General features: G+C 27.8%; 4 protein-coding genes across 4 annotated transcripts; 3 read left to right on the top strand and 1 right to left on the bottom strand.

The window, feature by feature from the left end:
* Positions 1 to 4,691: 4,691 nt before the first annotated feature.
* Positions 4,692 to 6,173, top strand: LOC134837881 (gustatory receptor for sugar taste 64a-like). The gene is made up of 4 exons (XM_063853273.1): positions 4,692 to 5,480; positions 5,532 to 5,686; positions 5,749 to 5,911; positions 5,976 to 6,173. Exons 1-4 carry the CDS (start codon positions 4,692 to 4,694, stop codon positions 6,171 to 6,173), a joined length of 1,305 nt encoding a protein of 434 aa, XP_063709343.1.
* Positions 6,174 to 7,489: 1,316 nt separating this feature from the next.
* Positions 7,490 to 8,266, top strand: LOC134837879 (glutathione S-transferase 1-1-like). Its single transcript, XM_063853270.1, has 3 exons — positions 7,490 to 7,579; positions 7,631 to 8,053; positions 8,120 to 8,266. Exons 1-3 carry the CDS (start codon positions 7,490 to 7,492, stop codon positions 8,264 to 8,266), a joined length of 660 nt encoding a protein of 219 aa, XP_063709340.1.
* A 938-nt stretch (positions 8,267 to 9,204) lies between these two features.
* On the top strand, positions 9,205 to 10,969 carry LOC134828018 (glutathione S-transferase 1-1-like). Its single transcript, XM_063840960.1, has 3 exons — positions 9,205 to 9,355; positions 9,413 to 9,835; positions 10,823 to 10,969. The coding sequence occupies exons 1-3, from the start codon at positions 9,266 to 9,268 to the stop codon at positions 10,967 to 10,969; spliced, it is 660 nt and encodes a 219-aa protein (XP_063697030.1). The 5' UTR covers positions 9,205 to 9,265.
* On the bottom strand, positions 10,961 to 12,570 carry LOC134828017 (alcohol dehydrogenase class-3). Its single transcript, XM_063840959.1, has 2 exons — positions 12,485 to 12,570; positions 10,961 to 12,138 (listed from the first exon to the last, which is right to left on the bottom strand). The coding sequence occupies exons 1-2, from the start codon at positions 12,560 to 12,562 to the stop codon at positions 11,023 to 11,025; spliced, it is 1,194 nt and encodes a 397-aa protein (XP_063697029.1). The 5' UTR covers positions 12,563 to 12,570; the 3' UTR covers positions 10,961 to 11,022.
* Positions 12,571 to 13,350: the final 780 nt, after the last annotated feature.

Here is a 13,350-nt window from a genome sequence, read left to right as displayed (position 1 = left end):
AAATTCTTTGTATGGGAATTTTGCGAGGAATTTCGATGGAATGCGAGTTTAACTGAAGTTTTCGACGAACTTATTAATTTTTCAATTTTTATCAAGTTAAGTATAAATTTTAAGAATTTTTTCTTTTTATTGAACTTTTTTATTTATTTTTACCGCATTTCGAAGAAAAAATGCGGTATTAAACTCGACTTGTCGTGTGTGTGTGTGTGTGTTCCGGTGTGCCCTTAAAATTTTTGTAAGTAATTCTTAGTCTTTGGGCATAAAAAAATGAAATTGAAAAAAATTTTTCCTTTGACATAGTTTTGATTTGAAAACTTTCAAAAAACTGTGTCAAAAACTATGTCAAAAACTGTGTCAAAGCCATTTTTGTCAAATTTGCTCCAAATGGATTGAACTTTTTTCAAAAACTGTGTCAAAGCCATTTTTGTCAAATCTTGCTCCAAATGGATAAAAATTTGTCAGAGAGCTCTAATTTATCATTTTTAATCATTTTTTAACTCAAAACTGCTAAAAAATTGAAACTGAAAAAAAAAATTTTCCTTTGACATAGTTTTGATTTGAAAACTAAATCAAGGCAAAAAACTGTGTCAAAAACTATGTCAAAAACTGTGTCAAAGCCATTTTTGTCAAATCTTGCTCCAAATGGATAAAAATTTGTCAGAGAGCTCTAATTTATCATTTTTAATCATTTTTTAAATCAAAACTGCTAAAAATTTGAAACTGAAAAAAAAATTTTCCTTTGACATAGTTTTGATTTGAAAACTAAATCAAGGCAAAAAACTGTGTCAAAAACTATGTCAAAAACTGTGTCAAAGCCATTTTTGTCAAATCTTGCTCCAAATGGATAAAAATTTGTCAGAGAGCTCTAATTTATCATTTTTAATCATTTTTTAACTCAAAACTGCTAAAAATTTGAAACTGAAAAAAAAAATTTTCCTTTGACATAGTTTTGATTTGAAAACTAAATCAAGGCAAAAAACTGTGTCAAAAACTATGTCAAAAACTGTGTCAAAGCCATTTTTGTCAAATCTTGCTCCAAATGGATAAAAATTTGTCAGAGAGCTCTAATTTATCATTTTTAATCATTTTTTAACTCAAAACTGCTAAAAATTTGAAACTGAAAAAAAAATTTTCCTTTGACATAGTTTTGATTTGAAAACTAAATCAAGGCAAAAAACTGTGTCAAAAACTATGTCAAAAACTGTGTCAAAGCCATTTTTGTCAAATCTTGCTCCAAATGGATAAAAATTTGTCAGAGAGCTCTAATTTATCATTTTTAATCATTTTTTAACTCAAAACTGCTAAAAATTTGAAACTGAAAAAAAAATTTTCCTTTGACATAGTTTTGATTTGAAAACTAAATCAAGGCAAAAAACTGTGTCAAAAACTATGTCAAAAACTGTGTCAAAGCCATTTTTGTCAAATCTTGCTCCAAATGGATAAAAATTTGTCAGAGAGCTCTAATTTATCATTTTTAATCATTTTTTAACTCAAAACTGCTAAAAATTTGAAACTGAATAAAAATTTTCCTTTGACATAGTTTTGATTTGAAAACTAAATCAAGGCAAAAAACTGTGTCAAAAACTGTGTCAAAGCCATTTTTGTCAAATCTTGCTCCAAATGGATAAAAATTTGTCAGAGAGCTCTAATTTATCATTTTTAATCATTTTTTAACTCAAAACTGCTAAAAATTTGAAACTGAAAAAAAAATTTTCCTTTGACATAGTTTTGATTTGAAAACTAAATCAAGGCAAAAAACTGTGTCAAAAACTATGTCAAAAACTGTGTCAAAGCCATTTTTGTCAAATCTTGCTCCAAATGGATAAAAATTTGTCAGAGAGCTCTAATTTATCATTTTTAATCATTTTTTAACTCAAAACTGCTAAAAATTTGAAACTGAAAAAAAAATTTTCCTTTGACATAGTTTTGATTTGAAAACTAAATCAAGGCAAAAAACTGTGTCAAAAACTGTGTCAAAAACTGTGTCAAAGCCATTTTTGTCAAATCTTGCTCCAAATGGATAAAAATTTGTCAGAGAGCTCTAATTTATCATTTTTAATCATTTTTTAACTCAAAACTGCTAAAAATTTGAAACTGAAAAAAAAATTTTCCTTTGACATAGTTTTGATTTGAAAACTAAATCAAGGCAAAAAACTGTGTCAAAAACTATGTCAAAAACTGTGTCAAAGCCATTTTTGTCAAATCTTGCTCCAAATGGATAAAAATTTGTCAGAGAGCTCTAATTTATCATTTTTAATCATTTTTTAACTCAAAACTGCTAAAAATTTGAAACTGAAAAAAAAACTTTGACTAAATGTGTCAAAGCCATTTTTGTCAAATCTTGCTCCAAATGGATAAAAATTTGTCAGAGAGCTCTAATTTATCATTTTTAATCATTTTTTAACTCAAAACTGAAAAAAATTGAAACTGAAAAAAAAATTTTCCTTTGACATAGTTTTGATTTGAAAACTAAATCAAGGCAAAAAACTGTGTCAAAAACTATGTCAAAAACTGTGTCAAAGCCATTTTTGTCAAATCTTGCTCCAAATGGATAAAAATTTGTCAGAGAGCTCTAATTTATCATTTTTAATCATTTTTTAACTCAAAACTGCTAAAAATTTGAAACTGAAAAAAAAATTTTCCTTTGACATAGTTTTGATTTGAAAACTAAATCAAGGCAAAAAACTGTGTCAAAAACTATGTCAAAAACTGTGTCAAAGCCATTTTTGTCAAATCTTGCTCCAAATGGATAAAAATTTGTCAGAGAGCTCTAATTTATCATTTTTAATCATTTTTTAACTCAAAACTGCTAAAAATTTGAAACTGAAAAAAAAATTTTCCTTTGACATAGTTTTGATTTGAAAACTAAATCAAGGCAAAAAACTGTGTCAAAAACTATGTCAAAAACTGTGTCAAAGCCATTTTTGTCAAATCTTGCTCCAAATGGATAAAAATTTGTCAGAGAGCTCTAATTTATCATTTTTAATCATTTTTTAACTCAAAACTGCTAAAAATTTGAAACTGAAAAAAAAATTTTCCTTTGACATAGTTTTGATTTGAAAACTAAATCAAGGCAAAAAACTGTGTCAAAAACTATGTCAAAAACTGTGTCAAAGCCATTTTTGTCAAATCTTGCTCCAAATGGATAAAAATTTGTCAGAGAGCTCTAATTTATCATTTTTAATCATTTTTTAACTCAAAACTGCTAAAAAATTGAAACTGAAAAAAAAAATTTCCTTTGACATAGTTTTGTTTTGAAAGTGTATGAAATTGCAAAAGGGTCATGAGGAGTACGAAAATGTGACTTGAGGAGTACGAAATTGTAAAATGAGGAATACAAAAAAGCGTATAACATCAAAATGCGGTATAGTATGTCGTTCTTTAGACGACTACTTTCTCTATTTTTTCTATTTTTAATTCCTTTTAGGTTTTTAAGCTCAAGTTAAAAATAAATAAATTTTTGAAGATGAATCCTTTAAAATTATATATATAAAGAAAAAGCGATATCAAATCCAAAACAAAATAATGAATTATTCTTTCGAATTTAACAATACTAAAACTTCACATTTCAATAAGATCATAAGATACAAATAATGCATCTTTGGTTTAAATTGGTAATTGCATCTTCAAATAGAAAAAAAATCAGTTTATCTTCAACGGAATTGTACAAATTTGAGCACTTGAGCACATATATCGAATATCTGAAAGGGATGAATAACTTGGTAACTTAAGAGGTTTTTTTTAAAGCACATAAATATCTTGACTACTTGAAAGGTTGTCGTATACTACTGATATGTCATAATAAAAACAAAGCTCAATGTAATAACAAGCACAAATCCAGTAAGCCTTGTCATTTTTTTGAAGATGATCCATTAACAATTTTCGGATGATGTTCGTGTATAAAAAGAACAACAATACAGAGAATAATAACCATAAACTTGCTGAAGGCAATACAAAACCTGAAACAAAAGCATAAACGAAAAAAGAATCAACTTGAAACCTTGAACAAAATAATTCGCCACAAATTAAAGTCTATTTGAGATAAAATCATAATTTTTTAAAAAGTTGAATTTAGAAATTCTCAAATAAAAAAAGAAGATTTATAATAGAATATAGCGAATTTCATATCTTTTCATAAAAAAAATTTCTTAACAAATCCCGTTGATAAGTTCGTTGAAAACTCCTTAACCTCTAATAAATTAATCAAAAAGTTAAGATTCTCAAATTAAATTTATTTTGATGACTTTGAAGTTAATTGGTAACACATGAAATTTATGTGATACACACCTTTTTGAGCATAATTGATTACCGTTTGATAGATTTGCTTTTTCAGCATGAACGATAACAAACATATTCAAGTATGTGAAAGCGATACATGTGCTTTAACTTGTGGTTGTTGAATTTAATTACAACGTCATGTATCGTGGAAAAATACCTGTGAGCGAACATCTGTTCGAATTTTCACTTTGTTTGTTCATCGTAAATTTATGAAAGGCTTTTTCTGTCTGTTTTGTACAAGAACGTTTAAAGCGCTTTGGTTCTTTTAACCTTTCCAACTACTTTAATTGTTTTCACTTTTCCACACTTTTCCTTATCAAGTTGATCATGAAATTGAGTACAAACATGATTCAAGCCTGCTTTGTAAAATAAACCGCAAATTTAGTTCAGTTTTTAATCAATCAGTGTTCGCAATGAACCTTGCCAATAAATTTAGATCTTTTGCGATTTTAGCAAAACCGAATCAAACGCAAATTTCTCGTCCTTCACGAAACTCGTTTCATCGCGTAATTTTTCCCATACTTTTCGTTACTCAATGTTTCGGTTTGTTTCCCGTTCAAGGGATTTCGGGGAGTCACACTTATCATTTGCGCTTCAAATGGCTCTCGTTTCGGACCTTTTTTAGTTTCGTCACGGCTTTGATAGGATGTTTGATGGCATTTTTAGAGGTGCAGCGATTAGAACGACAAAAAGTGTCAGCGAAAAATGTTTCGGGAGTACTTTTTATGCTCATAGCTATCATGATTGCCATCATATTTATTTTTGTAGCTAAAAAATGGCGTTTAATCATGATGTTTTGGGAGAAGAACGAAAATATCTTCTTGAAAGCACCTTATAAGCAAACAAATAAGCTGCGACGAAAGATTTCCATGAGTGCGATGACAATGTTACTCCTTGCCGGAGTCGAACATGCTTTGGCAAAGGCTTCTGCTGTGTATGGGTATGAAGCGGAGGCAGTTCATTGTAATGATACCGTTATAAATCGCTTTCGATATTACGCTACGAGGGAGTATCATCATGTTTTTACGCGATATGGGTATCATCCGGCTGTGGCGATCGCTTTTTGGACATTTTCTGTCTTTTTGACGTACGCATGGAGTTTTGTGGATTTTTTCATTATCATGATTAGCATGGGAATTGCAGAACGTTTCAGCCAAATTAACGAATTAATGAACGAAACTTACCAAAAATCCTCTTCAAAGGTAATTTTTTGGAAAATTTTTAGAAAATTCATATTTTTTAAAAATTTTCAGCTTGGAGCTCCTGATTTTTGGCGCATGATTCGAAGTCATTTCAACTCGGCTTGTGAAATTTTGGAACATGTCGACGACAATATCTCATCCATCATTATTTTATCGTGTCTCAGCAATCTCTATTTTATCTGCTTACAAGTTTTGAACATTACAGTGTAAGAATTTTCCCTTTTTTACGAAGCCAAGGACCTTTAATTCATTTTTTTTATTTCGTCAGAAAATTACCGTACATGATAAACTCCATTTATTTCTGGTTTTCATTGTTTTTCCTCATCTTTCGTACTTGTGCTGTGTTTTTGAGTGCTGCCGAGATCAACGAGCAAGCTGAGGGTCCTCTCGAAATAATACGACACTTGCCCAACTCCGTGTGGAATGTCGATGTAAATAATGTCTCTCGAGACAAGTTCAACAAAATTATTTTTTTCCTTCTTCGTAAAATTCCAGATTGAACGTCTCGCAGATCAAATTCGCACCCAAACAATCGCTTTGAGTGGCATGAAATTCTTCTTTATGACACGCCGACTGCTTTTTGGGATGATTGGCACGATTATCACTTACGAGATTGTCATGATGCAAAATGATCAGAGTTCGAAGAGTCCGTATAAAATCGACTGTTCGTTGGTTTATGATATTGAGGCATGAAAAAAAATAAGGATTTAAAGTTGTCGAGATTTTTTTTAACTTTAAATTGTTTTTTTTTTGTTTATTTTTGTCAATACGAGGTTTCTGAGAAAAACGAGGGGATTGACTAATTTGTAAATAATTTCGTACCTTTTTTGGTTCAGAAGAAAACATGAGATGTGTTTTCATTGGAAAAATTCTCGCACGTGGCAGACAATTGTCTGTTGTGGCTTCTTATGTTTTCATCAGAAATTCTTCGTTTGTGTCTCGGTAAGTTTATAATAATTCAAATTTATGATAATGGAAATTTTTGTGTATTAAATTTAAGCATTTGAATATTTTTAAAGTTAATATTTTCTAATGAAACATATTTAATTAATTGAAAATTCTTCTTAAATTGATATAAAAAAAATTTTCTGAATTTTTAAAATAAATTAAATTTAGAAAAAAAAACTAAAAAATTCTTTGATAATTTTTTTTTTTTATTAAAATTTTAAAAAATAAATAAAATTATGAAATAAAATAATTAAAATAATTTAAAAAAAAATAATTTTAAAAAAAATAAATTTGATGAAAAAAAAAGAAATAATTAATTTTAATTAATATTTAAAAATTAAAAAAAAAATAATTAAAAAAATAAAAAATTCTTTGATAATTTTTTTTATTAAAATTTAAAAAAAAATTAAATTTACAAAAAAAAATGATTAAAAAATTAAATGGGTAATGTTAAGATAAAAAGATATGTATAAGAAAATTATTTATATTTTTTTATTTTTTTTATTCATATATTTTTTTATTTTTTGATAAATTTTTTTCGATTTTTAAATATTTTAATTTTTAAAAAATTTTTTTATGAAAATTTATGTTTAACTTTTTTCTTTTATTTTTTTTCGTTTTAATAATTTTCAATGTCTAAATTCATACAAAACGTGATTTTTACTAAAACTGCCAATTTTGAAAAAATACGCCCACGTATCGCAAAGAAAAACTTCAAAGGCTTAAGCACAATCGTTCGTTAACATTTTTTTTGCATATTTACGTTTCCAAGTAAAACAAAGGGGTAGATTTTGGTACACACACGTGCTTGAACTTTTTTGTTTGTTTCTCGTTTTTCTTTCGAATTTGATTCAATCAAAAACAAATAAACCTTTAAAAAAATGATATTTTGATAAAATTCAAAACTCATGATGATATGTTACGTTTTATAGCATAATCTCCCGACTTTTTGTTGAGTAACTGATAAAAAAATATCTTTGGTTTTAATTTATTTTTTTTAAAGCCAATCAGTTGATATTTGTTCGTCTTTTGTTGAAGACTTGAAAATTTCTTGCTAAAAAATGCCTTGCACTTTGTACTATTTGCCTGAAGGACCTCCATCGAGAGCTGTCATATTGCTCATTAAATATTTGGAGTTGAATGACATTCAGGTAACTATTTTTAAAATGAAATCTTAATTTTTTATTAAAATTTCTTTTCAGCTCAAAGTTTGTAGTCCAATTACGGGCGACACTTCCGATCCAGAGTTCGTCAAAATGAATCCACAAAAAACGGTTCCTTTTCTCGACGACAACGGATTTTATTTGTCTGAATCGCGTGCCATCATGATGTATCTTATCCATTCGCGGAAACCTGAATGCAATTTACTCGGAAGATTTCCGAAAAAAATCGGGTTAATTCAACAACGAATGCATTTCGAGATGGGATCAATTTCAGGAATGGCGGCATTAATTATTCGCCCTGTACTTTTCGGGGAAACGACAGTTCCTCCTGCTGCTCCAACGGAAAAAGTTTACAATAGTTTGGCGATTGTTGATGGATTTTTGGCAAAAACAGCTTTTATTGCGGATAATGTCGTCACGATTGCGGATTTTTGTTATCTTGCGATAATAGCTTCGTTTGTCGTAAGTTATTTTTTTTTGTTCGTATTTGTGAAATTTTTTAATTATTTTTTTTATTTAATTTTTAAGCATTGTGGAATGCCGATTGAAGAAAAATTTCCAAACATTTGGAAATGGTACCAAAAATGCAAAAATTTGCCTGGATATGATATGAACGAAGAAGCATCCATGAGACTTGGAGATATGTTCAAAAGTAAACTAACCGAAGGATTCTAAATATTATATTTTCGTTAAAGCAGAAATGAAAACTTTTTGATGAAAAAAATAATTAAAAATAAAAAAAAATATTTAACAAAAAATTAAAAAAAATAAAATTTTTAAAATCAAATTAATCATTTTTAAAAATAATTTTATAATTAATTTTAAGTAAAATCAAATTTTTATAAATTAATTAATTTTATTTTTTAATACAAATAATTTTTGATGATTACAAATTCTTTAATTTTTTTTTTTTATTAAAATTTTAAAAAATAAATAAAATTTAGAAAAAATATAATTAATAAATAATAAAAAATAAATAAAAAAAAATAAAAAAATTAAATAAATAAAAAAAATAAAATAAAAATATTTTTTATTTAAATTTTTATTAATTTATTATTTATTTTATTATTTTTTATTAATTTTTTTTATTATTTTTTTTATTTTAATTTTTAAAAATTTGGTTATGAAGTCATTAAAATTATTTAAAAATTAAATAATAAAATAAATTTAATTTAATTCAAATTTTAATTAAAATTTTATTTTTTTTTTGCAAACATTTTTAATTAATTTTTTAGAATTTTATTAAGTGTTTAACTATATATTGTAAATTTAAACTAATTTAATTCATTAATTAATTAAATTAAATTTATTTTCTAATTTAATTTTTAAAAATTATTAAAAAAAAAATATTTTAAAAATATTTTTTACTTTATTACTTAAAATTTTTTAAAATTAATTTTATGTTATTTTTTTTTTATCAAAAAATATTATTTCCTAATTTTTTCTGATTCATCGATCAAAAATTTGACAATAAAAACAATTTTTGGTAAAATAAAACACATTCTTAATCTATTTTCACGTCATATGGCGTCATTATGTGCATTCACGAACGATACATAGATAAGTAACTTATCAGAGATTATAAAAAATTGATATCAGTGAAGTCAGAAATTTAGTACATATTTGTCATTTGAGCTGAAAACTGTGCAAAAATTAAATTTTCTGCAAGCAAAAATGGCTCCCGTCTTATATTACATGCCTGAAGGTCCTCCATCGCGAGCAGTTGTCATGTGCATTCGTTATTTAGAATTGCGCGACATTGAGGTTTTTATTAAAATTTTCGTTTTTTAAAAAAAAAAATTTTTTATTTTAATTTTTCAGCTAAAATTATGCCGCACTTATATGGGAGAAACATCCGAACCTGATTTCATCAAAATGAATCCACAAAAAACGGTTCCCTTTTTGGATGACAATGGCTTTTATTTGGCAGAGTCTCGTGCCATCATGCTCTATCTCGTTCATTCTCGTGCCCCTGAGAGCGTTTTGCTTGGTCGTTTTCCGAAAAAGCGTGCAATGATTCAACATCGTCTGGATTTTGAGCTGGGAACAATTGCGCCGATTGCAGGAAAAATTATTCGTGACGTCATGATGGGAGACATGACAGTAATTCCGCCTGAATTGAAGGAGAAGTTGTACAAGGCGTTGGAAATTACGAATAGTTGGCTTACGAAGACGGCTTATATTGCCGACAATTTCATCAGTATTGCGGACTTTTCTTATCTTGCAACCATATCAACATTTTTCGTAAGTCATTTATTGCCAATATTTTTTATTTGGAGATTATTTTTTTTTTGTTTTTACCGCAATTCGAAAATTTTCTAAATGTGCATTGGAATTAAAATTAAAAATTTGCATTGGAAAAAATTTTTAAATTGTGCTTTGGGTTAAAAATTCATAAAATTTAAAGAAAAAAAAATAATTTATTAAAAACTTTGAAATTTGCTTTGGTAATTTAAAAATTAAAATATTTTTTTTTTATGAATGTGCTCTGGGATAAAAACTAAAAGATTTTAATTAACTAAAAAATTAAAAAAAATGCGTATTTAATTTTAAAAAGTTAAATATTGTGCATTGGGATAAAATTGTAAAATGTACTTTAGGAGAAAATTTAAATTATTCATTGGGAGGAAAATTTTAGAAAAAGTTTTAATTTGTTCAATTTATAATGTGCTTTGGGTCAAAAATTAAAATTTTTAAATAAATGAAAAATTTTCAGTTTCAATGTATTAAAATGTTTATTCGAATAAAAATGGAAAATGTGCATCGGGTTAAATTTTTTGAATTTGCTTTGGGATAAAAATTCAAACAATTTTAATTATCTAAAAGTCAAAATGTGCATTGGGTTAAAAATTTTATAAAAATAATTAAAATTATTTCAAAATTAAAAAAAAAATTTTAAATATTTAATTTTTTTATAATTTTTTTTTAAATGTGCCATGGGAAAAAAAAAAAATTTTGAATATACTAAAAACTTTAACAATTTTAGATTTTTAATGTAAATTAGTAGAAATGTGCAATGGGATAAAAATTAAAAATGTTCTTTGGGTTAAAAATTTTAATTTAAAAATTTAAATGAATTTGTTTTCGAAATTTGCTTTGGGAAAAAATTGAATAAAAATTAAAAAAAATAATTAAATAATAAAAAAAATATTAATTAAAATATGCATTGGGCAAAAAAAATAGTTTGATTTTTTTTTTTTGAGAATTTTTAAATTTTTTCTTAATTTTTAGCACTGTGGCGTTCCAATCGAAGAAAAATTCCCAAACATCTGGGCATGGTATCAACGAAGCAAATCTCTCGCTGGCTACGAAGAAAACGAAGAAGGAGCTCGAACCTTAGGACACATGTTCAAACAAAAACTCGCAGAACCCTTTTAAATTTCATGCAAAAAAATGAACTTTTTATTGAAAAATAAAAATAAAAAATGCGATTAGTTCAACGTAACAATCGCCCGAATGCTCTTGCCAGCGTGCATCAAATCGAAAGCTTCATTAACTTTCTCCAAGGGCAACGTATGCGTAATAAACTCATCAATCATCAGCTCTCCTTTCAAATATTGATCGACTAATTTCGGAACACTTTCGACACTTTTCCATCCTCCGAAAGCAGTTCCTTTCCAAACGCGTCCCGTTACAAGTTGAAATGGGCGCGTTGCGATTTCTTGTCCTGACGCCGCAACTCCAATTATTGTCGAAACGCCCCATCCTTTGTGACAAGCTTCCAATGCGGCACGCATCGTATTGACATTTCCCACACATTCGAAGGTAAAATCGCATCCGCCGTCAGTTTTCTCGACGACAACTTCTTGAATGGGTTTTTGATGGTCTTTGGGATTAATAAAGTCAGTACATCCGAATTTCTTGGCAACTTCAAATTTATCGGGATTTACATCGATTCCAATAATTTTACTTGCTCCCGCTTTTTTACAGCCATAAATTGCCGCAAGACCCACAGCTCCAAGTCCCCAAACGCCGCAAACGCTTCCCGGCTCGACTTTTGCCGTATTTAAAGCTGCTCCGTATCCCGTCGAAATTCCGCATCCCAACAAACCAACTTTATCCAGCGGGGCTTTGTCATCAACTTTGCACAAGGAAATTTCCGCAACGACAGTATATTCGGAAAAAGTGCTCGTTCCCATGAAATGATACAAAGTCTTGCCGTTGCACGTAAAACGACTCGTTCCATCGGGCATCACTCCATTTCCCTGCGTCACGCGGATTTTTTGACACAAATTCGTCTTTGAACTTTTGCAGAATTTGCATTCGAAGCATTGCGGGATGTAAAGCGGAATAACGTGATCGCCAGGTTTGAATTTCGTAACGCCGGGACCGACACTTTCGACGATGCCAGCTCCTTCGTGTCCCAAAATGACGGGAAATTTGCCCTCGGGATCGCATCCGCCGAGAGTATAAGCGTCGGTGTGACAAACGCCCGTTGCGTGAACACGGAGACGCACTTCGCCGGCTTTTGGAGGAGCTACTTCGATAGTTTCCAAGGTAAGAGGTTGCTTTTCGGCCCATGCGACAGCGGCACGACACTTGATTACCTGAAAAATTAAGAAAAAATCGAAAAATTATTTTTTTTATTGAAAAATGAGAATGAGAGAGTAAGAAACGTCATGAAAACATGCCTTCAAAAAAAAAAATAATTAAAAAAAATTTAATCAAGTAAATTTTTAATACATAATACGCCGGAATGACCTTGAATTCGTACAAAACACACCCGAGAATCGATTATAAATTTATTTTTTGACACATTTTTGGTTCTTATCAATTTTTTTTACTCTCATAAATCCAAAATTCTTTCAAAAAATTATTTTTTTTATAGAAATTTTGTAATTTTGAACACTAAAGAAGACTTTCGTCAACAAAAATTCTCAAAAAATTACTTACTTTTCCAGCTGTTTCCATTTTTTCAGAAATATCCGGCTTTGTGATGTCTCTGATGAAGGTCTGCTTTTGTACTGACATGTAACAAAGTCCCCTCTCTTTATTTCTGTACACACTTTTCGTTGTCGTGGTCAATGATCGAGAGCAACTTACACGTTTAACGACTTCATAAACGAGAGAGAACATGATCGCGAATAAAAATTTTTTTTTTTGTTTATTTTTCGTTCGATAGATGTCACTGACGTTCTTTTAAAAACCTACTTTGATGATTGAAATTCACTTGAATATTTAATTTCATTTTTTTTTTTTAAATTTTTTTAAATTTTTATTTAATTTTTTTTTCATTTTTTTTTTAAATTTTTTTTTTAATTTTTTATTTAATTTTTTTTATATTTTTATATTTTTTTTTAATTTTTTTTTTTTTTTTTTTTTAAATTTTTTTTTTCATTTTTTTTTATTTTTTTTTTAATTTTTTTTTTTATTTTTTTTTTAATTTTACAAAAAAAAAATTAACACAAAAAAATTATTCTTATCCTATCAAAACATTTGTTATCGCATAAATATCCCTTTTTTCAGGCAATAAAATAAATAATTTGTTATTTAAATTCGAAAATTGTCTCGGCTGATTAGCAAATCTTCTGAGAAAAAGGGATAGCTACCCTGAAAAATATTTTTTTTTTTGGGATCAAGAGTTTTAATAGTTCACAAGAGAATAAATTAAGACGGAAAATTAAAGGAAAATTAAGAAAATATTCAAATGTTGTTTCTTCGAGGCTTGTAGTAGGAGCAAAAAAATAATGTTTCATGATTTTTTCTTTTTTTTATGAATAAATAATAAAGTTTTTTTTTCTGTACTAATCTTTATCTTG

This window comes from Culicoides brevitarsis, chromosome 1 (assembly GCF_036172545.1).
Source record: "Culicoides brevitarsis isolate CSIRO-B50_1 chromosome 1, AGI_CSIRO_Cbre_v1, whole genome shotgun sequence".
In the NCBI taxonomy this organism is placed as follows: domain Eukaryota; kingdom Metazoa; phylum Arthropoda; class Insecta; order Diptera; family Ceratopogonidae; genus Culicoides; species Culicoides brevitarsis.
The sequence above is the reverse complement of the archived record's forward strand: the minus strand, read 5'-3'. Positions and strand labels throughout refer to the sequence as shown.